The 23,459-nt window shown below is 50.9% G+C and overlaps 5 protein-coding genes across 5 annotated transcripts; 3 read left to right on the top strand and 2 right to left on the bottom strand.

Annotated features, from left to right (window-relative positions):
- Window positions 1-1,438: 1,438 nt before the first annotated feature.
- On the bottom strand, window positions 1,439-5,191 carry T310_0588 (GAS2 domain protein; the record flags this gene model as incomplete). The annotated part of the gene is made up of 2 exons (XM_013476568.1): window positions 1,439-2,176; window positions 2,225-5,191. 2 exons carry the CDS (start codon window positions 5,189-5,191, stop codon window positions 1,439-1,441), a joined length of 3,705 nt encoding a protein of 1,234 aa, XP_013332022.1.
- Window positions 5,192-6,909: 1,718 nt separating this feature from the next.
- T310_0587 (Hexokinase) lies at window positions 6,910-8,601 on the top strand (the record flags this gene model as incomplete). The annotated part of the gene is made up of 4 exons (XM_013476567.1): window positions 6,910-6,949; window positions 7,143-7,210; window positions 7,272-7,685; window positions 7,759-8,601. 4 exons carry the CDS (start codon window positions 6,910-6,912, stop codon window positions 8,599-8,601), a joined length of 1,365 nt encoding a protein of 454 aa, XP_013332021.1.
- A 467-nt stretch (window positions 8,602-9,068) lies between these two features.
- T310_0586 (Cell cycle checkpoint protein (Hus1)) lies at window positions 9,069-10,699 on the top strand (the record flags this gene model as incomplete). Its single annotated transcript, XM_013476566.1, has 4 exons — window positions 9,069-9,111; window positions 9,182-9,300; window positions 9,515-10,307; window positions 10,344-10,699. 4 exons carry the CDS (start codon window positions 9,069-9,071, stop codon window positions 10,697-10,699), a joined length of 1,311 nt encoding a protein of 436 aa, XP_013332020.1.
- Window positions 10,700-11,368: 669 nt separating this feature from the next.
- On the bottom strand, window positions 11,369-16,990 carry T310_0585 (COPII vesicle coat protein Sec16; the record flags this gene model as incomplete). The annotated part of the gene is made up of 3 exons (XM_013476565.1): window positions 11,369-11,970; window positions 12,041-14,057; window positions 14,123-16,990. 3 exons carry the CDS (start codon window positions 16,988-16,990, stop codon window positions 11,369-11,371), a joined length of 5,487 nt encoding a protein of 1,828 aa, XP_013332019.1.
- Window positions 16,991-18,157: 1,167 nt separating this feature from the next.
- Window positions 18,158-22,292, top strand: T310_0584 (Phospholipid-translocating ATPase; the record flags this gene model as incomplete). The annotated part of the gene is made up of 4 exons (XM_013476564.1): window positions 18,158-18,670; window positions 18,814-20,059; window positions 20,111-21,996; window positions 22,149-22,292. 4 exons carry the CDS (start codon window positions 18,158-18,160, stop codon window positions 22,290-22,292), a joined length of 3,789 nt encoding a protein of 1,262 aa, XP_013332018.1.
- Between the last annotated feature and the right edge of the window lie 1,167 nt (window positions 22,293-23,459).

The raw sequence follows: 23,459 nt of genomic DNA, 5'->3' as shown, positions 1-23,459 counted from the left end.
AGTCCACTCATCCAACCTTCCCCCCTCCCTCCCTTCTTTCTGCTCACTCCTTTTTCTCTCGAGCTGCATGCAGCTTGCACGCAGCAATATTATATTATTTGTTTATTTCTTGTTCCTCGTCTTGTCTGTCAATCAAAGGCTGGCTTGCTTGTTCGCTTGCTTGCCGTGTATCATTGTCATCACAATCATTACCATCATTCAACGCATTTAATATATTATAAGAAAGACTATTGCTCGACTCCTGCGGGCCGGGCAGGATGTCTGTAGAAGTCTTGTTTGAAAGCGGGTTTCCTTTTGTTTTTTTCAATCATCGGTGTTTTCTTTTCTTCTCTTTTCTTTACGGGTACTGGACTGGACTGGACACTGGATGGGATAGGGATCGGGATTGATCTTTTCTCTTTCTCTCGACTTTTTTTTTTTGTTTGTTTGCTCCTCCCCTTGGGTTCTTTGTTCTTGCAGGCTTCTTAGGTTTGTTATTTTGTTCTTACCGTTTTTTGTTTTGTAATTCTCTCTCCGCGCGTTTCGGAGTGATCGATTGATCAGTCAGACAATCAATCAATGGAGAAATAAATACATTCCAGACAATAATAATGATTACGATCAATTCCATAATATAATCGTGTAATTTGATTTCTTTTCCCCCCTTGGTTGAAAGCAAGCAGGCAGGCGAGTGAGACTAACTGACTGACTTTGAACGCATGAATCTTTACGCGTAGTCATTGTCCGTAGTATTATGTACAGTACAAGAAACCAACCAAATGCCAATTCAATTCAATTCAATTCGACTTGGCCAAAAAACAAAACAGCAAGAGCAAGGCAAACATTGTGCGCATGCATGAATGGCATGGCATGGCATGGCATGGTATGGTATGGACATGACCTTGAAAAGCGAAAAAAAGACAACAATAAGAAACAGAACAGAAATAACAACAACATGATGGGGGTATAACTAAAGCTGAACCAGTACGAATAACTCAAAAAAACAAACAAAAAAAGGTCGATATGACGATGTCACCAAACAAGCTGAGAAAAAAAATATGGATGCTCCATGCATAAAAAAACACGGACAAATCTCGCCACAGAACCAAAATGATGTATTGTATCCGTCCAGCACCCTGATGCCAGTTTTAACATGCCCCGGAGGAAAAAAAAAGGAAAAAGGAAAAAAATTGAATGAGAGAGGTCCAATCCAGATGTACAGTACAGTAAGAAACCGACAAAATGCAACCGATCGCCAAAACAAACAAATAATCGAAATAGTACCATCGCCAACGCCAGGACTATGGTAGAAAACAGACAGATATGATATGAGAGAAAAAAGAGGAAAGGAGAGTATGAGGGTGGGAGGATGTAAAAGGAGTATAGGAAAGTGTAAGGGAGAGGAAAGCGTGAGAGCAGAATCTCACGCCATGAAAGTTTGTTTGATCTGTAAAACAGATCACTCATGGTCCAGCTTGCCGCCAAGTCCGCGCAGTAAGACTCGTTTGTTGAGACCCGTGCCAATGTCACTGGCACTCCTGGGATTTGGGTCCCTCAAAGTTCTAATCCCGGTAAACTCTCGATCCATTCGACTCTCGCCGTGCTTTTGCGTCTTCGCGGAAGACGATGTCCTTCTTGCTTGGCCTATGACGCCTTCCACCCAGGCCTCACTCTCTGGACTCATCGACATACGTCTGGAGCGAGGCGTGGGACCAGCTAGACCCAAGGGAGTTGAATGCCTTGAGGAACCCGTATACGGAGAATGTCCGTTTGCACCATCTCCTGCGACGGAGAAGCTGACGGAATTCATCGACGCAACAGACAAACGACGAGAAGATGGATCAGATTCTGATGGTGTATGTTCATTTGTCAGCTCTCCTATATCCGAGGCGGCTTTAGAAGGTCGTCTCTTGTGAACAGAAAGAGACGAGGATGGGCGATTGCTCATAACTGAAGCTGGGCGGGACAGCGGCGTGCTACGACCGTTATCGGTACTAGGTGTTAACGTAGAACCAGGAGAAGACATTGCAGGAGAGCCCTGGGTTGGAAGATCTTGAACCTCGACGCGGGAGCTTGAAACTGCTCGGCGTCCATGATGGTGGACGTATTCTCTCAGGTATTCTCCAAGATCAGCCCAACCACCTCCAACTCGTACCATTACTCGTTCCCCATCCTCACCGACGGAGCGCACGAATAGCTTTGTCGGTGCAGTTTTCCCCGGCTGATGGAGATGGTATACTCTTACCGTCTTCTCCTCGTTTGTGTGAGCATGCGTACGTCTAGGCCGTGACGCAGCTGGTGCCAGAGTAAGCGACGGGGTTGGCGTGCTGCTCCGACTCGGTGTCGAAAAGGGAGATCTCGAACCAAGCCTTTCTCTCTTTGATGCAGATATCGAGGAGATCGTAGATCGCTGATCTGAATCATATGCGGGAGTCGAGCTGAGACGGATGCGTGCTGGAATACTTGTGAGTATAGAATTGATCTTCTCCTGAAGCTGTTCGTCGGTTTCGCTGAATGGCTTCATCATTGCAAAAGATTCGTCGTCCATGGAAAAAGAGCTCTGCGCGTCTCCCGCTTCACTATTGGAATTGAATGAGCCTATACTGTCCATGCTGGGCTGACTGCGAAGATCTCCAGCTAGTCTGACGGCCACTGATCTGCCTAGAGGGCCCGCTGTTTTTGAGGATGAGCCAGGACCGACATCTGTCGAAGGAGCTAATTTCTGCCGTGAGCTACGGCTATTGACAATGTCACTCAAGGCAGTATTGGACTTGGTTTTCGTATGTCCTTTCCGCAGGGTGGGCGAAGGCTCAATTTGCGTGGAACTTGCGCCTCTGACCAGACCGGGGCGTCCCGGTCGAATAGCTGGCTGAGGTTTGACATCCAATGGCGGGGACGGGGTAGGACTCTTTTTGTGCGCTGGCATAACCCGCTGCTCGTTGTTCTCAAGCATGCCAACTGATGCATCAGAGGCTCTTGGTGTGCTATAATCATCCGCCTGAAAGCCGTCATTCAATTCATAATTTGTATGGATTCCCTCATTGATGAAGCGTTGTAAAGGCAGGCTTGCCGCTTTCGTGTGTCGGAAGGAACGACGGTTGGGTAACAATTCGTGATCCAGGCGAGGCGATGGACCTTCACGCATAGTGCGCTCGCTGTCTGTGCTGGTGAGGCCAGGTGATCCATTGCTAGTTAGTCCAGGAGTGGGTGCATCAATCGACGGGGATTCGTTGAATTTATCAAGCTCTGCATCCCTCTCAGGAGAAGCGTCATCCGCAGGACCATGTGGGCCTGTCGGTTGCTCTCCAGGCAATGAGTGATGGATCACCGGTCTGGATTTCGAAGCATGTTCGGGAGTTCTGGGAGTTTGTCCAACGAACTCTTTGGCCTTCAGCGCGCTATCATCTGGATCCTCAGGTGCAACCGGTCCCTGATCGGATCTGGTCGGCTCCAGACCATCAGTCTGGAGGGTATGCGACAAAGGTGGGTTGATCGGCGACTCGGACAGACGATTATCAATTGCGAGTTCAGCTGTCTCTTCACCCCGTACAGGTTTATTCTCAGCCTTTTCTTGATTTTCTGGAAGTTCAGTAGATAAGACAATTGTGGAGTTCGGCGCGGAAGCAGCGATTTCGGCTGGTGAATCAAGTCCTTCTCTTTCATGACCAGCACAGACAGAATTATCAGGTGGCTGTTCTGAAATGCTTGTCTCATTATTCAAAGTTTCCGAGAGGTCTTCACATCGGGAAGGCGCTGCTTGATTATTCTCAGGCACCTCAGAGTGTGGCTCTGTCTCAGAAGACTCCATCGTTTTTTCATCTGTCGGGACCTGATGGGGATCATTCTCAGTCTTAGGAGGCAACTTATCAGAGTCGCCATCAGGGATATGCGAAGCCTCTGTAACTTCTTTGCCAGACTCAAGGGCACTGCTTTCAGAGCCACTGTCTGCCGCTCCATCCAGTGCATCTCTGCAAGTCGCTTCAACTGACGAAGACCCTTTTGTGTCCGTGGCTGGATCAGAGACCGAAACTGCCTTGTCTAGCGCATTAAAAGAGGGAATTGTTTGCACCAGCGTATCATCACCCTCTTGTGAGGTATTCGATGCGATCGAAGGGGGTTCAGGCTGAGGTGTTATTTCGACGCGACTAGGTGGGATTTCATTGTTCCCTGGAGTGTCTAAAGAACTTGATTCCGCGTCTTCTTCTGCAGATACAGTTGAAGCAGGCGATTCCGAAACGACTCTTGCATCATTGTCGGGGGAGGGTGTTGTGTCATTCGTTTCGGAATCAAGGACGACCTTTTCGCTAGAGGGGCTCGCTTCCTCCTCAGTCACAAGCTCGATGGGCTTATCGCCGTTTTCGCGTTCGTTCTGCGGATTCCCCGTAAGCTTGTTTGATTCTTTGTTCTGGTCTGTTTTGTCGACTGGAGAGAGAGAGGCGTCCTTCTTTCGTTGCTGCTCTTGCGCCTGTAAACGCTTCAACTCGTTTTCGACAGCTCGTTTTTCAGCTTCAACCACCCATGTCGCGAAATCTGCTTCAATTGTTTCCAGATCGTCTATCCAGGCCTCTGGAAGGGAGTCGGGACGTCCTTCCAATACATCTAGGATCCTGTCCATTCTGCGGCCAGCTTCCACAACCATCTTCTCAAGTTCGTCTTTTTTGGAGTGGAACGTATCCAAGGAAAATAAGTCGCTCTCTTCACTTTGGTCCTTGAGGGACGATCGGGAAGAGTCTAGCGCAGCCCTAGCCGACTTGAGTGACATCAGGAGCCCTGGAATCTGACGCAAGACAAGCAGACGGGCGTCCCATGTGTTGAGAAGGATATTCAGGCGAGACAACGTGGGCAACGCCCTCATAATAGTGGCCGTAATAACAGCATTGAAGTCGCTGAGCTGGACGTAGGAAAGTGGCGGAGGAGCAACGGAGATTGCACTGTTGGACGACGAAGGTCGAGATCGCATGGGAATGTGGACGTTCAAAACGTGTTCCTTTAGTTCTTCAACATCGAGACTATCCATGCCATCTCTGATCTCCTCAATCCGTGTCTCATATCTCGCCACAACCTCGGCGGGTAAGCTCCCCAAATATTCTGTTCCGGACTCGGCCGCTTCCGAGGACGTAGTGTGTGATGGTTGACTTGTGTCTGCCTGAGATGCTGATGATGGAACAAATCCTTTCCTAACTGAGCGTCCCTCCCTACTGGCCACTGCCATCCTTGAACCTCCTTGAGCCATCCCCTGAGCTTTTGTGCCGCTATAGCTGCTCGAGCCCCAAGAGCTCGCTCTTCGTTCGACACTTGGGAGATGGTCTTGACCAGAAGGTCCTTTGCTTGCTTCTCGTGCTTCGAGACTGCGTTGATGGCAGCGAGGGCGTCAAGGATTGACTCGGGAGAGAGATTACCCAGTAAAGGGTCTGACTCGTCGGGGAAGACCTGAGGCCTCCGCATCGGCGATCGCAACGGAGTCTGAGGGTCGCGTGGGGTCTGGGGAGGAGGGACGCGCAAAGGTGGGTATGACAAGTTTTCGCCCATTTTCATGACCGCGAGGGTCATCGTCCGCTAGGAACGCAGCTCAAAATGGGCCAGGTAGAATCGCAGGTTCGTCGAGGGTTCCTAACAGCAAATGCCAAAATCTCTGATTAGTCAACAAGGCATTGCCGGACGCAAGCATGCTGATATGCGACACCAAGAGTATGTAACGAGCGTAGGGTTCGGTATAATCGAGAAAGGAAAAAAAAATAGGTTGGATTCTAACGAGGGTCGAGAGGAAACAGGGGACCGGAGTCCAGATGCGAGTCGAAGGTCTGAGATGGAGGATGGGATCGCATGGAAGCGACCGTCGGAAGTGGCAGGAAAGCAGGCGAAAGTGAGGGAACGGTGGTGGCAGAGTAGACCAGCTCTCTGCACGTCGGTGGAGTCGATATGTACGATGAGGTTGATAGTGGTTTGCTGCGTCGCAGAGATGCGTTGTCGCGCGTTGTGTCGGAAGAAGGTGGCTCAGCCGGGGTTAAATTTGCGACTTGGCGAGCAATCAGCTTGCCGAAAGGGGGCTGGAGCTGGCTGATAAAGACGTGACTTCACGTCGGCGCCCTCAATAGCGCCCTCGCTCGCACTATCGATTGCTCTACGCCTTAATATAGCATAGCCCATCCTAGCTAATGTGAGCAATCAGGATCAGCTGTTCACGTTGTCTGGCTCGCATTCTTAGTGACTACGTGGAGATGGCCGCCCCCTTGCTGCAGCACCAAGACAAGGCGCCTTACTCCGCTTCCGTCCCGACAACAACGTAATGCCCAACTGAACCGAATTGCTCTTGTTTACCAGCCCACTGACAGCTAGAACGTCGTGGATTTGGAAAGATGGCATTTCCACATGGTTTCCATCAAGAATAACACACATTGGCTACCAGTGTGCCCCTCACACCCACGCAAACCAGAATCTTAAGCCAGATGTCATTGGTTGGAATCCTCGCATTCTATTCGTGGGATCTTTGTTGGTTCTGGCGCTCGAAAGGATCGACAGCTAAGCTTGATGCTGTCATAATGGCGTTAACCCCGTTGCATAGCTATAGCCAAGCTCTGGCTACTCTGGCTATCCCATCTCGCTTTTCTTTGCCCTGGCTCGGTTGCTCTCACAGCTCAGCGAAGCTTTGAATTCCGGATATGCCCGGTATGAAATCGGAATTATGCTCCTCTGGTCATCATGATCAAAAGGTCCCAAGCAATTCGGACGAATAGTAGTATTCCGCCGATGTGTACTCACACATTAGCTCACTATGCTGGAATATTAGTAAATATTTCCTTTGTTTTTTTAACTGTCATTTTGTAGATTGCCAGAGAGGCTCTTTAAATTTCTTTATCTGGGGCTTGACAAGGTCAATATCGGTTATCAGTATCCCTTCAAGGCCGAATTTATTGACTCTATGCGGCCACAATGGCATCGTCTAGCAGTCCACCAAAGACCTTCAGAGGCAGTAAGCAATTTTCTTGAGGGATGAGGACGCCAGGGTTCTAACGAGCGGCAGAGGTACTATCCAATGTGCCCCCGGATGTCTTGTCTGAGATCAATAAACTCGAAGACATGTTTGTCGTCCCTCGCGAGAAGCTCAAGCAAATTACCGAACACTTTGTAAAGGAGCTTGAAAAAGGTACTACCTCTCATTGCAGTCGCGACAACGGAGAAGGAGAACTCACCACGTATCGAAATAGGTCTCACTGCCGAAGGTGGGAATATCGTAAGTCAGCACCACACGGAGCTTATCGTAGAAGAATGAATACTAAGGGTCTTTTCCTCAGCCCATGAATGTTACCTGGGTCATGGGTTTCCCGTCAGGCAACGAACAGGGAAAGTTTCTCACACTAGACATGGGAGGTACAAATCTGCGGGTATGCCAGGTCGCCCTGACAGACGGAAGAGGCCAGTACGAGATCATCCAGAGCAAGTACCAGATGCCAGAAAGTCTCAAATCTGGTACAGCAGACGAACTGTGGGGATTCATCGCAGATTGCACGGCAACGTTCATCCAGGAAAATCGCCTTGCTGAGGGATTGTCGAACGGGAAACTGCCTGTGTCTTTCACCTTCTCTTTCCCTGTTACCCAGCCAACAATTCAGAGCGGGATTCTGCAGCGGTGGACGAAGGACTTTGACGTTGACGGGGTAGAAGGCCATGATGTTGTACCACAGCTAGGAGCTGCTCTGGAGAAGAGAGTGTGTCGGCGTTTTCATCCTATTTATTGACTGGGTCATGGTATAAGCTGACCTCTCTCTCTCCCACTCGCAGAACGTGCCTGTCAAGATCATTGCGGTTGTCAATGATACAACAGGAACTCTCATTGCGTCATCGTACGAGGACCCAGAGATCCAAATTGGCAGCATATTCAGCACCGGTTGTAATGCTGCATACATGGAAGAGTGTGGTTCAATTCCCAAGATCAAGGACTACGGCCTTCCGGACAATTTGCCGATCGCCATCAACACAGAATACGGTGCTTTCGATAATGATCGCAAAGTCTTGCCCCGGACACGCTTCGATTGCATCATTGATGAGAGCTCACCACGGCTGGGCCAGCAGATATACGAGAAGATGGTGGCTGGGTTGTATCTCGGTGAGATTCTTCGCCTCGTTCTTATCGATCTCCACGATCGGAGCGGCTTTTTCAACGGACAGGATATTTCTGCACTCCGCAAACCCCACGTCATTGACTCCGCATTTCTGTCCACGGCGGAAGGTGATCAATCTCAAGGGCTGGATGATATAGCGAGCATCTTCAACAGGGACCTGGGCATCAAACCCGCTCCCCACGAGCTCAAAGTCTCTCGATATCTGGTCGTGCTAATCTGTACACGGGCTGCACGGCTGTACGCCTGCGGTATCGCGGCTATCTGTAAGAAGAAAAATATCCAATCTTGCCACGTTGGAGTCGACGGCTCTGTCTTCAACAACTACCCGAACTTTAGGGAGAGAGCTGCCGGAGCCCTGAGGGAAATCCTAGACTGGCCAGAGGGTACCGAAGACCCCGTCACACTCCATTCGGCGCGAGATGGATCTGGCGTTGGAGCAGCACTCATTGCAGCGCTCGCCATGGAACGGTCTAAGGGTAGAAGAGGTGGCCCTCAAGAATAGTATGGCGAGAGTTCTGTCTATAAACCATCAGTAATCTATCCTATGCGAGTGCATATGCCCATAAATACATGTGATTTTGTTTAAACTGAAATAGCCTGGATGGGTGCGACCACACAAGAGTGTTTCACTCTTGCAATGGATATGAGTATGGAGAATGACAGCTTCGAGCTATTAAAAGTATTGTGGACCTTGATCACGCGCAGATTACTCCGTAGGCAGGGACGATCAGCCGTTGATCTGATAAGCACGGACCATGCCTTCCTCATCTGCGCCGACAAGCTTACCCAGCAAAACCACTTAACGCGAGATCCGACACGCGTCGATCGCGTCCAAACAACCAGCAGCATCATCAATCATTGGCTGCTAATACTCAATAACATCTAATAACTCCAGTCTGGATGTGAAGTTGGCCCTGATTTGAGACACTCGCTTGCCAGAGGCCATCCTGGTCTGGTAAGCTGAGCGAGATGCGCTTCAGGAGTCAGCTGTCCAACATTGGAACCTTCGCCAGTATGTGTGTACTGTTGTTCACAAATAGTGGTCCACCGTGAACATTGTGGGCTGATAAGAATTCATGTAGAATTTACGGCGTCGCTCGCATCTCTGGGAAAGATCTGTTGGATGAGATTGGAAGACGAGGTCGTTCGTTTTACGATCATTCCGGATCAGGGCACGCAGGTGTGGGCGCAGCTGCCGATTGTATGTTTCTCTCAACCTCTTCCTATCTGTCTGCTGGCTCTCAATGGAAGAGGCCTAGATAAGCCTTTTAACCATGTGGTAACAATGATGTCGAGAATGAGTATTGATTGCTGACTGCCATCTTTCCGCCCCTCGATTTCTTCGGAAGAGAGGGGAGTTCCAACCCGGCACGAAATAACAGGATGCTATTTTCGATGAGACTTACACTGTTCAGTCCGCTACGGGTGTGATCAACCTCGAAGTCCCCATTGGGGCACTCTCCCGCGCTCTGCGTTCCGCCATTAATGCGAATTCTGCTCAGCTGCGTCTGACAAAGAAGGGTGCGGTTCCCCTCCTTGCTCTTACCGTCGTTGTATCGTCATGGACCGCAGGGAACAATGCTCTGGGGATAGAATCGTCTGAAGCGGTTGGCGCCGCTCCAGGAGCTGACGATGATCGACCGTCTCAGACGGCAGCTCCAGGGGGAAGACGAGGAGGAGGGCCTCGGGAGCGAGAAACCGTTATCACACAAGAAATCCCCGTCAAAGTGCTGCATCAGTCAGTCGTCGAAGGATTGCACGAGCCCAGGTGCCGTGATCCTGACGTGCATATCATCCTACCCAGTTTGGCCCAATTGAAGGCCATATCGGACCGATTTACGAAGCTAGCCATGAGCAACAATGGTGCCAGCGGGAGTAGAGGTAGATCCGGAGGCGGCGCCTCATTGTCTTCATCCACCCTGGGACCCAGGCTCGAGCTGAGCGCAAATATGCACGGTTCGCTGAAGCTGGCCATTGCAACCGATGCACTTCGGATTTCCAGTGTCTGGACGGGCCTCGTCAATCCGCCCCTGGATCCGAGTCAGCTCTCCCAGACAGAAATCGAGCAGCTACCCAGCGAAAGGATGAGAGCGTTGGGGGCGCAAGCGAACGGCGACGAGGAAGCCGGATGGGCAAAGGTCCGCATTGATGGGAAGGACTGGGGTCGCGTACTGAGTGTTGGGCGACTGAGTCCGAAGGTAGTAGCTTGTAAGTGCCAGTCCAAGAGATTCTTTACCTCTATAGTTCACTATCTATTAACCATGCGGGTCTTTTATTCAGGTTTCATCCATGAGACCGCCCTAATCCTTTACGTCTATCTCCGAGGGGGTTTTTCGGGAGAAGAGTCATGCTTGACTGTGAGTATTCAGTTTTTTTATAAAAAACAACAAACAATTACAAGTCCGCTGATACATCCTGAACAACCAAGTACTATATCAACTCCTATTCGACCTGAAAAAGTCCCAACAGGGGCAATTTTGATGATTCCCACGATTTCAACGACTCGCAGCGGGCTCTACGGGCGACGTTGTATATCGCTACAACATGCAACATTGCATTTGACCAATGAATGCCCTTCTGCAAGTCTGCCAATGGAATGACAGACGAGAATCTTGCGCCGAAACCTCGAATTTAGTTATTAATTTACGAACGCTGCTAGATGCCTCAATAAACAAGGATGAGCAATAATAATGTGCACAGTTCAAAGAGCATTAAAATTAATATGTAGCTCTAAGCTAATGCAAGAGCATTCGCCAAAACAGAAAAAAAATTAAAATAACAGCTAAGAAGGCATATTTCGAAAGAGAAAGAGAAGAAAAAAAATGCACAAGTGACGAAGAATCTTCAGAGAGATAATATGTATGGTTGAGGGATTTTCCCCTTCAGTGAAAACCCGCCAACTAACTTGGGACTGAATCATCATACGCCATCCCGATGTCAAGCATGCATGATGAGAATCAATCAAGCCGCCTTGCTGGAAAAAAGCAAGGCTCTTGAAGATCTCAAAGGAAAAATTCTCATTAAAAGAAAAAAAAACAACAAGAAAACTCAAAACCATCAAACACCAGATTCAAAATTACAAGAAATGCCAGCCCAAAAGCAAAATAAGTCAAGGAACTTTCGGGGAAAAAAACAATCCTCAGCAACGAGGATATGCCCGTAGGAATTAAATGTATACATAGTGGATGTTGAATAGGCGCCACATGTCGACATATGCTTCGTTCAAAGGACCACTGACTGCTATGGTAGCCCTTCGACATTGTCATTCATCATCTGGCCATAACATCAACATAGCCCCTGCCTTTTTTCTTTCCTCTCGTCGTGTTTCCTTTGCGCGCCTGTGGCGCACCGAGTAGATCGTCAATTGAGCTTGCGTTGCTCAGAGATGGTCGGGGAGGTGGTGCCTGACCAGAGCTGGAACTCGGCGGCGTTGCACCAGGAGCACTCGCAGTAGACACGGAACGAGGTGGTCCGTTAGGAGCCCCAGGAAGCGGAGCACCTGGAGAAGAAAGTGCTGGACTTTCAGAACGTGACGGTGGCGCACCAGTTCCAGTGGACGGACGGCTGGATGAAGAAGGAGGACTCTGTGAAGCCATTGTGGGACCCCCCGCAGGTGGTGCACTGCTACTACCGCTTGCAGATCTGCTTGGTGGCGCAGGACCCTTGGGTGGGGGAGGAGTGGCACGCGCGGCAGCATTAGCGCTGTTAGGATCCTTCTTGTTGACCCATTTCTTCAGATTGGGATCATAGTAGAATGAATTCTCTTCACCGAGATTCGCCTTGATAGGCTTGTTAGAGGAGGAGTCATCTTTTCTGCCTCCGAACCAGCTACCAAACCAGCTCCTTTTGGCAGGTTGTGCAGGTCGTTGAGCTACAGGAGAGTAAATGAACATATCAGCCTTTGATCCTTCGAGAATATTGAACTCCACGGATGTACTTACCATCGGCCTCTGCGGCTCTTCTAACCGCTTCGTCAACTTCACGATCACGTCGTTCCTTTTCGGCCTTTTGGAGAGCTGCTGCACGAGCAGCGAGGTCATCATCATCATCGTCATCATCCATGAAGGACTTCTTCTTTGGCTTCTTCTCCTCTTCTTGCGACTCCTCTTCCTCATCAGATGCTGTTCCAGCGTCAGGTTGATATGACGGAGGCTCGTAGCCGCTCGAGGCGGTAGGCGGCTCGTAACCAGTGTTCTGTGATGTTTCCGTGTCCGCGTTTTCTGAATGGTCAAGAGGTTGACCAAAAGAGTCAGAACCGGACCGTAAACCGCTGGTGAGGGCTGAATCTTGGGACGGCGCCGGCTGAGGTTGCTGTGATTGGGATGGAAGGTCCTCTTCCACAGGTGCAAGAGGAGTATAAGAAGATTGAGGAGTAGAATGATAAGCATAAGGGGGCGTTCCATGAGTATTGAACGACGCTGAAACGTATGGACTACCATCCACAGGCGTAGAGGGATCCTGAGATCCCCGTCTTTGAGTGTAGTTTACACTCATGGGAGGCGATTTCTGAGAATCCATCGAGGACCGACTCCGGTACTGCTCCGGTGATGAGCTGAGAGCAAATTGGTTCCCGGGGGTGTATCGTGAAGAGGAACTCGAAACGGGCTGGGCCATTGGACAGGAACCATATAGATCGGAGGTTGATGGAGAACGACTGATAGTAGGAGTTCCTGTCACCTTCGCGAAAGGCCCCACATCGGCATCGCCTGCTTTTCCTGAAGCGGTAGAAGCTTCATCATTATCGTCACCCGCGACAAAACTGCTGAATTTGGCCCACATGGAACCGGAAACTTTCTCCATGCTGGGTTTTGATATCCACGAAGAAGTTCCATCACCAGGTGCCTCTCTCAAACGGGTTGAAAGTTCTTCGACTTCAGAGAACAAGCGTTGGTGATAATATGGAGAAGGTCTTGTGGTAGCTTTGAGGATCCCTGCAATAGCATCGCAATACTGTTGCGCGTCACTCTTATAACCCTTTTCCGCTAACTGATATGCATGCTGCAGTTTGAAGGACTGCAGATGCGGCAGAACAGCTGCGGAATTTCCAGCAAGCACAGAAGTAGCAAATTCGTACACCTCTGTCAAAAGGATGGCATCATCATCGTGCCAGAATGTAAAGGGAAACCGGCGATGGTCGACTCCAAGAAGTACGATCGATGCCTGGGGATCATCAACTCCACCAAAAATGGGAGCCGGTGAGAACGCTCGCGCAAAGACATAGCATATGTGGGCAGCCTCTGTTCGGCCATAAGAAGAGAGTAGCTGACCCAGAGCGAAGAGAGCCCGATGGTCGTCTGGACTTCGATTATTCAAGATCAGCCCAAGGGTTTCACGCCACCTATCCAGACCATCAAGAGCGTTTTTAGTAGGACCATGTCCATCCGTTCTGCTGACCATTTGCAACCCAACTCTAGCAGACGGAGGCACGAGTTCGTCAATGCTCTCTTCGAGATTACCCGAGAAAATCTCGTAAAGTGCTGCCAGTGATTCGATGTTCTCACCCGCCGAACGCACCTCTCTCCTGACGAATTCCTGGACGACTTGCTTCCACAGTGATTTGTCGAGCGACGACATGATCATTGCATGCCCCCAAAGACGGTTATCAGCTGCTCTCCAGACAGCTTTTTCTCGATCTCCAACCAGAAGATCGTTCCGCAGAAGTCCCAGGAGTCCAGCGTCTATAGCATCAGACCGTACGGAACCATTAGTTGGCTGGTACAAGCCCGATGTTGTCTGACCGCCCCCATAAGTTGCATCGGTTTCTGAAGACTGCAGACCAGGTGATATTATATTACGCAATGACTTCTGGATGTCAGCTGTTCCCTCCAACACCCCATCATTCTCCACCAATACTCTGATCATTTTCCACAGGAGAATCTTCTCGTCATGTCGTTTATAGGGATCCGGATCCGATTGAAGGGTTCCGGAACCCCCTCGTTCTCGAGGGCCGCAATCTTGCTGGAGAGCCAAGCAATAACATCCTTCTTCTTAGATTTTGTTTTAAGGGGTCCGGGGTATCGCACGATCTTGTCACTAGAGGGAACAATGTCTTTAAGCTGCTGTATCTTGACCTCTCCAGGGGCAGGTTTGATCATTGGAGTCATCTGACCAGCGGAATATCGAGGGATGTGCTGGGGGAAGCATGATGTGATGACACCTCCGAAGCCAAACTTAAAGACAGGAGCTCCTTTCCAGCGCTCAAGAGGGTCCAATTCCTGCCCGTCCGTCGGTGGAATGAATGCCTGCTGCGAAACTTCCCGATTCGACACAGCCGCGTATGGCGATGCATAGGGGTTGACTGCCTTAGCCGGTGAGCTAGAATTGTGAACCGATGCGGGTCGCTGAAAAGGCTCCGCCGAGCTTATTGACAGGCTTGGACCATTCATTTGCCTGCCGGGTGATTGTGTCTGCGACCTTCGAGGAGGTGCGAATTGAATTTCACCGGCTGGGGTTGGTATTTGCGGCCCAGTCACACCGGAACCAGGCACGTATGGAGATTCGGTTGAACGGCGCCGGGAAGGCTCAGTTGCATTGGAAACGGGAGCATATGGATTCGTTGGCTGGACAGAAGGCTGATGTGTAAACACATCAGATGTCTTCTCCGATTCCTTTCCAGTTTCTGAAGCGGCATAACCGGAGGTCTGTCCGCTTTGTGGGAGCTGCTCCTGTGTTTGTGGAGGCTGGTATGTACGAGGGGGTGAAAGAGTATCTGAAGAGGTCGAGGGCCGCTCATGTGATTCTTGTGGTCCGTACGCATGTTTTTCGTGGTGTGCTAGAGGGCTCGATGTACGAGGCTGGAAGGGAAGAGAGTTTGCAGTGTGGGCGACTGCCGGCTGAGAGGCATAGCGGTTACGAACAGGCGAGGTTGAGGATTGGGGAGCGGGAGCTGGTGAGTATCGCGGAGACGAGGGAGGTTTTGTCCCAGCTGACACAGCGGGAGGTTTCGGTGAGTAGCGAGGGCCACTGCCAGGACCCGCCGGCGCATTTGGAACAGAAAGGTTCGTGTACGGACCGACTCGCTCGGGAGGCTGAAGTTGACATTGATAGAAGTTATCCACACCAGAGGTCACGGTGGGAGGCGGAGGCGCAGAGGATTGCGAGCCCAAAGAAGATGCAGGCGGAGGACCGACACTTGGAGCAGTCGTCGACTGGGGAGTATATCTTCCGCGACTTGCAGGGCGCTGCTTTGGCGGAGGCGGTAGTTCCTCGTAGAAGTTTTTGGGTGGAGGGACGGGTTCCTTCGCCGGTGGAATACCGCTTGCTTGGGGAGAGGCGTTGGAAACCGGTGGTGGAGGGACAGCAGGATTACTGCTGCTTCTGGGAGGAGGCGGTGGTGTTGGCATGGTGGTACCCGGTGGAGGAACGGCCTTGCGCGCGGCCGGCCTCCGCGGTCGTGCAAAAGAATCCGGCAGATCGTAAGGTGACTTGTACCCATCCTTTTTGTTCACGAAACTCTCTGCTTTCTCCGTAGTTGCGCCCTGCTGCTCCTGCGCCGGCATCATTGAGTATGGTGAGGCGGCCACACCCGGCGCTTGCGAATAAGGCGCAACAGGTAACCCCTGCACCAATTCCGATGACGAAGGCTGGTGAGGTGCATATGGATTCGATTGGACAGAGGCTGGGGTAGGGGTTTGCTGTGCCCCAAACTGCGACCCAGACTCCGGGTGAGAAACCCCATTCAGAAGCTCAGGAGCATTTCCAGTTTCTGCTTCTTGAGTCACCGGGGCCTGGTTTCCGGGTTCCTCATCTAACAGAAGGTCATCATCGCCTTCCAATTCCGCCTGCCATCTGGCAGCAAGGTCCTCATCTTCGGAGGTCTTTGCCGTGTTAGAGGCATCCCCCGGTGCTTCAGCTCCCGCATCATGTGATGATTGCAAGGACTCAACAGGAGGCTCATTTATGGGAGAGTTGAGTGTATCATAGTTGAGAGATCCAAGGACTTGCGAAGTACTCTTCCGTGTGATTGCCGGATGCTGAGTGTCCGCCGATGCTTTCTGAGCGGCCGAACTGAAAAAGTCATCTCCTTCGTCGGCATCGCCATCAAAGACTTTCTTGATAGAAGACTCTGCTTGAACTGTAGGCTCTTCTTGCGTTCCAGAAACATCCTCTACGAGAGGGACGCCTTCCTCGAATCGAGAATCGGCTTCCGGCGGCACGTAAATCGGTTTCGTCTGAGTTTTCAACTGACCGAAAAAGTCATCCTCCCCATCCTCATGCATAGAATCTTCCCAGAAGACACCATTTGACTGATCAACCTCTCCATTAGTAACCCCGTGCGGTGCAGCATCCTCATGTTTGGAAGCTTCCGGAGCGCCATCGCCAATGTCGTCTCTCTGTGGAACCTCCGCGCCTTGCTCAGGAGTAGTTTCTGTGTTTTGCACTGGAGGAAAGGAATTTGTCCTCCCAATGATGTCTTCCCGTTTGAAAGGGTCCTGCGAAGATGAAGCTTCCAATGAGGGCTGGGGGTCACTATCACGCGGAGATTCTTGGGAACTGGGATCTGCGTGAGCAACGTCCTGACCCTGAGAGAGCGATTGCACATGTGGTGACTCCTGAGTCCCTTCTAACTCTTTCGAATCCGCATCAGCGTGCTTGTCCTCCTCTTCAGATTCGTGAGTCTGTCGATCACTGGCAAATGCTGTTCCATTTTCTTGGGAGGCGATTTCAGTCTGACTGCCTAATGTCTCATCAGGAAGCGGCTGAAGCTGTTCTGAAGAGTTTTGTGGTCCCCCCGATAGGGCGGATTCCTGCGCGCAATGCTGTTGCGCATCCTTTGGGAACTGTGTCGAGTCGACAATCGGCGTACTAAGGTTCTCTTCGGGTGTTAAGGCTGAGTTCTGCGAGTCGTGCTGAAGCGATGCGCCAGTGGCATTATCGTTAGGAATCGACATTGTGTCCGTCATGTCTCTAAAAACATAAAACAACAGAGCATACTGCCTCGCTTGTCAGCATGTCTACAACCGCGGGCGCTCAGGGGCCAAGTGGCTTGTGTAAGGATGGCGAGTCTAGGGACACGGCAACTCACATATACAGTACAGAACTGGAAAAGACAAAAAAGGAATGAAAAAAGTTAATGAAGCAATGGCCTCAAGGAGCTCTCCGGCCGTGATTAATCATTGTTGGGATGAAAAACCCAGGTGAACAGCTGGAAGATGGGGTCGAATTCGTCCGACAGGCTTCGCTGACCGAACTGACGCTATCTTGCTGCTTGTCCACTTCCTGTTTGGTACGCGACGCTGACGGTCCGACGGGATGCAGTTGTTCCGGCCGGAAGTCTACTGCGTTCAATAGTCACGTGAAAGATGGATCTCTGGCCTCCACTGTTGCATCATCGAGTTAGGGTAGCTGTGTCATTACTACAGACATGGATTTATAGGGGTGGGGGATTTTTGTAAAATGTGGCTTCTTCCAGTGATCGCACAGAGACATTGACGCTTCTTTTGGTGTTACACAAGAAAATCAGCATAACTACTCCATATGCATTTTGTTTTTCCAAAAATAATAGTGACGTGCAGCTCGCGTTGTAGATCATCGGTGACAAGTCCACCATAGAAATCAAAATTAGCAGATAAAATTTGGATATACACTGCTTTATATTGCGACTCCAATCATAATATTAAATTTTAAAATTTCTAACAAAGTTGGAGTAATCACACATAGATTCCGCGCCCCCAAGTTCCTGTCGTAGTATGCGCCGTTATTCGCCGCAGGGTGGAAACGTGGCGGCTCCCTCGGATCATGTGATCCGCCGAGACTCCCAAATTGTAGGCAACATCAACAGTTTCAGATCGCTGAAATACCACAGTCTGCTTTGGGATTCAAAAATAGAATTAATTTTCTTTTTCGTTTAGTGCCCCAATTTCTGGGAGATTCGATACGTGGCGTTCACAACTGCCCTACATCCTCAAGACACGCTGTACGCGACGATGATCCTTGACAAACAGCTACGACACCGCCGGACGTGACATGACATACTGCCCACTCCGCAGGAGCCGGAGGGGTTCGCTCCTTAGCTGAATTTCAGATTTCTCCTGAACGAGCACTGCATTACTTCGACGATGTCTCTTTCAGCCGAATATCTACACAGTGTCGACCATTCCAACTTGCCCAGCGGCGCAGAGTCGGACGAGGACCTCGACTTGGAGGAGCTTGATCCGGAGGCGGCGGACATTCGTGGAAACTCCCGCAATTCGCGTGATGATAGCAGAAACTCGAGGGGCTATGGAGCTCATATTGCGCTGAGGAACCTGCGCACCGGAGGAAGGAATCGGTTATGGGGGCGAGAGACATCAGGACGACGCAGGGAGTCAGAGGATGATCTCAGCGGCCTCCTTGAGGAACCTAATGATGGAGGACGATATTCTCAAGGAAGTTCAAATCACAACGAAGACGACGCACCTCTCCTGAGCAGTCGCAGGCGGAGCCGACCTCTCACTCCAAGGGATGACGATCACCGTTCATCCAAGTTACGGCTCCCCAGTTTCAGACCGACAAATCCATTCCAAGACTCCAATCGCAACACAGGACCAGTCGACGATGGCTCAGAGAACAAGCCAGCACGAGAAGTCCTGGTGGGACAGCCGCAACGATCGAAATTCCCTGCGAATATTGTGTCTAACGCCAAGTATACGCCTTGGAGTTTTCTTCCTCGCACTCTGTACAATGAATTTTCGTTTTCTTCAATCTGTACTTCCTCTTGGTGGCTCTTTCACAGATTATACCGGTCCTTCGAATCGGATACATGTCGTCATATATCGCACCCCTGGTCTTCGTGGTCTCCATCTCGTTGGGCAAAGAAGCATACGATGATATTGGGCGAAGGAGAAGGGATGCAGAGGCCAATTCTGAAGAGTTCACTGTCTTGTCATTTGGACAACCTGCGCTAGGAAATGCGCACGGACATTCACGAGCCGCCTCAAGGAGTGATTTGGACACGGATGTGTTTGAGATTACCAAGAAATCTAGAGACCTAAAAGTTGGCGATGTCTTGAAAATTCGTAAAAATCAACGTCTGCCAGCCGATGTGGTCATATTAAAAAGCACATCGACCGAATCCGCTGCCTCCAAGCGCCAATCGTCTGCGAACGATGGACAGACTCAAGAGCCTGTGACTGACCTTTTGGAGCCAATCGCGGAAACGCCATCAGTCCATCAAAGTACACCGTCAGGGATGAATGGATCTGCAGAAGATGATTCGGAACTGGGTAGCACCAGTGATACGTTCATTCGAACCGATCAACTTGATGGTGAGACTGATTGGAAACTCCGCCTACCCTCTACTCTGTCCCAGACTCTCCCAGTCAGAGACTTTACAAGATTAAAGATTCAAGCGGGTCCTCCTGACAAGCGAGTCAATGAGTTTGTTGGCACGATCGAATTGGCACCACCGCCCTTCAGTTCGTACGATCCTCCTGTCAGCAAGCCCCACAGTCCAGTATCGCCGCATGACACCAGTGCGAATCAAGGTCAGGGGTCCGAGCCGCAGGTCATGTCTGCACCTCTGAGCATCGACAATACGGCTTGGGCTAATACTGTGCTTGCATCGAATACAACAACGCTTGCAGTGATCATCTACACTGGCCCACAGACTCGATCTGCTCTGTCTACATCACCGTCACGGTCCAAAGTTGGTTTGCTGGAGTATGAGATCAACAATCTAACCAAGATCCTGTGTGTTCTAACGCTTGCCTTGTCTGTTACCTTGGTGGCTCTGGAAGGGTTCCAACCGACGAATGACAAGGAATGGTACATTGCCATCATGATCTATTTGATTCTTTTTTCGACAATCATCCCCATGAGTTTACGTGTCAATCTGGACATGGCCAAAACTGTCTATGCTCGTTTCATCGAAAGAGATCGAGGTATCCCGGGGACCGTCGTTAGGACGAGTACAATCCCAGAAGATCTCGGTCGAATCGAGTATCTTCTTTCAGACAAAACGGGGACGTTAACTCAAAATGGTAAGTGGCAATGCGAGAAAGGGTTTATGGATGGGTTCTAATTGCGGGCAGAAATGGAACTGAAAAAGATTCATGTCGGCACTGTCTCGTACGCCAATGAAGCCATGGAAGAAGTTGCATCCTACGTTCGACAAGGATTTTCGGTTCCTTCCTTACCCGACAACTCACATCCGTCTTTGATCACTCCGTCTTCAGTCTTCGGCGCCCAAGCTGGACTAGGCGCTGCTACACGGACTAGACGAGAGATTGGTTCCCGTGTTAGAGATCTCGTTTTAGCGCTCGCATTGTGCCACAATGTCACGCCAACGACGGATGAAGAGGACGGCCGCAAGGTAACCAATTACCAAGCGTCATCACCTGACGAGATCGCCATCGTTAAGTATACCGAAGAAGTCGGGCTTCGGTTGGCGTATCGCGACCGCAAGAAGATCGTCCTTGAGTCCACGCACACCAATCAAGTGGTCGTGCGCGTCCGCATTCTCGAGGTCTTCCCATTCACGTCTGACAGCAAGCGGATGGGGATCATTGTCCAATTTGAGCAAGGCGATGCGGCACCCGATGCATCTAAGGACGACAGCGAGATTTGGTTCTACCAAAAGGGAGCGGACACCGTCATGTCTTCGATCGTCGCAGCCAACGATTGGCTCGATGAGGAGACGGCCAACATGGCTCGAGAGGGACTCCGGACCCTGGTCGTTGGCAGGCGAAAGCTCTCCCCCCAGCAGTATCAGCAATTCTCCGCCAGCTACAAACAGGCATCTCTCGCTCTACAAGGCCGGGATGTAGGGATGGCTAAGGTCGTTAGCGAATACCTCGAGCGGGATCTGGAGCTGTTGGGGGTGACCGGTGTTGAGGACCGGCTTCAGAGGGATGTCAAGCCGTCCCTTGAGCTGCTTCGAAATGCTGGCGTTAAGATCTGGATGCTCACTGGTGATAAGGTCGAGACGGCACGTTGTGTGGCCATCTCGGCGAAGTTGGTTGCCCGGGGTCAGTATATCCACACGGTTGCAAAGGTGAGAGACAAATCCGCCGCACAGGACGCGCTTGACTTTCTGCGGCACAAGACGGATGCCTGCCTCCTCATCGATGGAGAATCGCTGTCTCTCATGCTTAGCCAATTCCGATCGGCCTTCATCTCCGTGGCGGTTCTTCTGCCGGCCGTGATTGCCTGTCGATGCTCTCCAACGCAAAAAGCAGAAATCGCCGAGTTGATCCGACAACATACGAAAAAGCGCATATGTTGCATCGGGGATGGAGGTAACGATGTGTCGATGATCCAGGCGGCAGATGTGGGAATCGGGATTGTTGGCAAGGAGGGTCGGCAAGCGTCCCTTGCAGCCGACTTCAGCATCACGCAGTTTCATCACCTCACGAAACTGCTGGTGTGGCATGGCCGCAACTCGTACAAACGATCGGCGAAGCTGGCGCAGTTCATCATGCACCGGGGACTCATCATCAGTGCGTGTCAGACCATGTACAGCATCGCGAGCCATTTCGATCCCAAAGGGCTCTTCATCAATTGGCTGCTGGTGGGCTACGCAACCGTGTACACGAACGCGCCCGTCTTCTCTCTAGTGCTCGATCGAGACGTGGATGAAGAGCTGGCCAATCTGTACCCGGAGCTGTACAAGGAGCTGAAGAGCGGTCGCAGCCTGAGCTATCGATCCTTCTTTGGCTGGGTGTTGGTTTCGGTGTATCAAGGCGCTGTCATTCAGGGTCTTTCTCAGATTCTGGTGGATGCCATCACGGGCCCCAGGCTCATCAGCGTGTCATTTACGGCGCTGGTGCTGAACGAGCTGTTGATGGTGGCGATCGCCGTGACCACATGGCATCCGATCATGATCTTCTGCCTGGTGGGGACGGCACTGGTGTACGCGGCCAGTGTGCCGTTTCTGGGGGACTACTTTGATCTGGAGTACGTCATCACGCTGGAGTGGGTATGGCGAGTGGTTGCGGTGTGCGCTGTGTCGATCATTCCAATCTGGATTGGAAAGATGGTGAAGCGGTCATGGCGTCCGCCGAGCTATCGGAAAGTCAGAGGATAGATATGTTGTATCATTTTTTTTATTTCATTTGTTTTGGTTTGCAGACGCTGACGAGGTGTTTGTTTTACGTTTTCCCTTCTAGCAAGGGTATTCCCCCTTTCCTGTTCTCAGATATCTACCTAAGCACGTACCCATATCTCTATCATTTTGGTTCTATATCCTCAATGGACTCTGCATTTTCCATGTGAATGTACAGTGTCTGAAAAAAAAGAAGCCATTAGTAGTTCCTGTTAGCAATATAACCTTACACGACAGAACATCAAAGAATCAACCGCAATCCGAATAATAGCAAGGAGTATGTACAGTACTATACCTGAAAAAAAATACCGCCACCCAACCCCCAACACAAGTTACGCAACGCTCAGGCACCCAAGAGGAAAGTTCATCTATCTGTGGACATAGTCCCTCGGACGCTCCATCCAATAATCTCAAGCTGGCTTTCTTCCATCGGGGTTCCTCGGCATCTCCCTCGGAGAACTTCCGTCAGAAGCATTTTTGAACCCGGCTGCCGTGTGGACGTCCACACGGCCCGTGAGGTCGGCAAGAAAGAAAGACGACAGCCAGCCGGGTGAACTTTGACGGGTTTAATTAAGGTTGGTAGACATGCGCATGCGTGCCCGGCGTGCCGTGTCCAGGTTTTCTGTGTCGGCTATTGAAATGAAGAGCGAATAGCCGATGCTGTTATTATTCCTCGGGGTGTGATAGTTAATGTGATTCTTATTACGTGATCACGTTGCTGTGGCCCTGTGGGAGGGCATGGAGACACAGACACGGGGATACGGAGTATTTTTGTGGGGATTGTACGGAGTACGGAGTACACTACGGAGTATTCTGTATTCTGGCCCGGCCGTTCATCTCCGGAGTTCCGTGCTCCGTCTTCTTCGGCCACCCCAGGCGGAGAGAATACGGAGTAGTCCTCATGCGAGGAAAGAATATTCTTCCCCCAGGGTGGGTTAATTCTCTTCCGCAGCCTGCCTGCAGCATGCGCAGCATTCTCGCAGCTCGACCAGTTAGTTGACTCCAGATCTGATCGCCTATTTCACCAAATCACCAGCCGTTCCGAACAGCGATGGCGCTGCCGTCCCGAGATCGAGGCTGGACGCGATCCGGCCCACGGGAAGCCGCGACTTTTCGAGAAAGTCGTGGCGATGGACCAAATACACTCACAGCTGAGTGGACAGTCTGCACGCCACTGTCAAGGTTGATCCCGCCCCGGCTGAAAAGCTTGCTCGCAATTAGTATTGCCAAGGTGTTGCGAGGGGTCGGAGGGGCGTACGACGCGATGCCTGCAGAATTCCCGTGTTGCACGTGAAATACGACTCGTAGGCTTAGCTGGTACAGGCGATGCCGTCCTG

This window comes from Rasamsonia emersonii, assembly GCF_000968595.1.
Source record: "Rasamsonia emersonii CBS 393.64 chromosome Unknown ctg1118621759684, whole genome shotgun sequence".
NCBI lineage: Eukaryota > Fungi > Ascomycota > Eurotiomycetes > Eurotiales > Trichocomaceae > Rasamsonia > Rasamsonia emersonii.
Note: the sequence above shows the minus strand (reverse complement) of the source record. Positions and strands in the feature narration are given on the sequence as shown.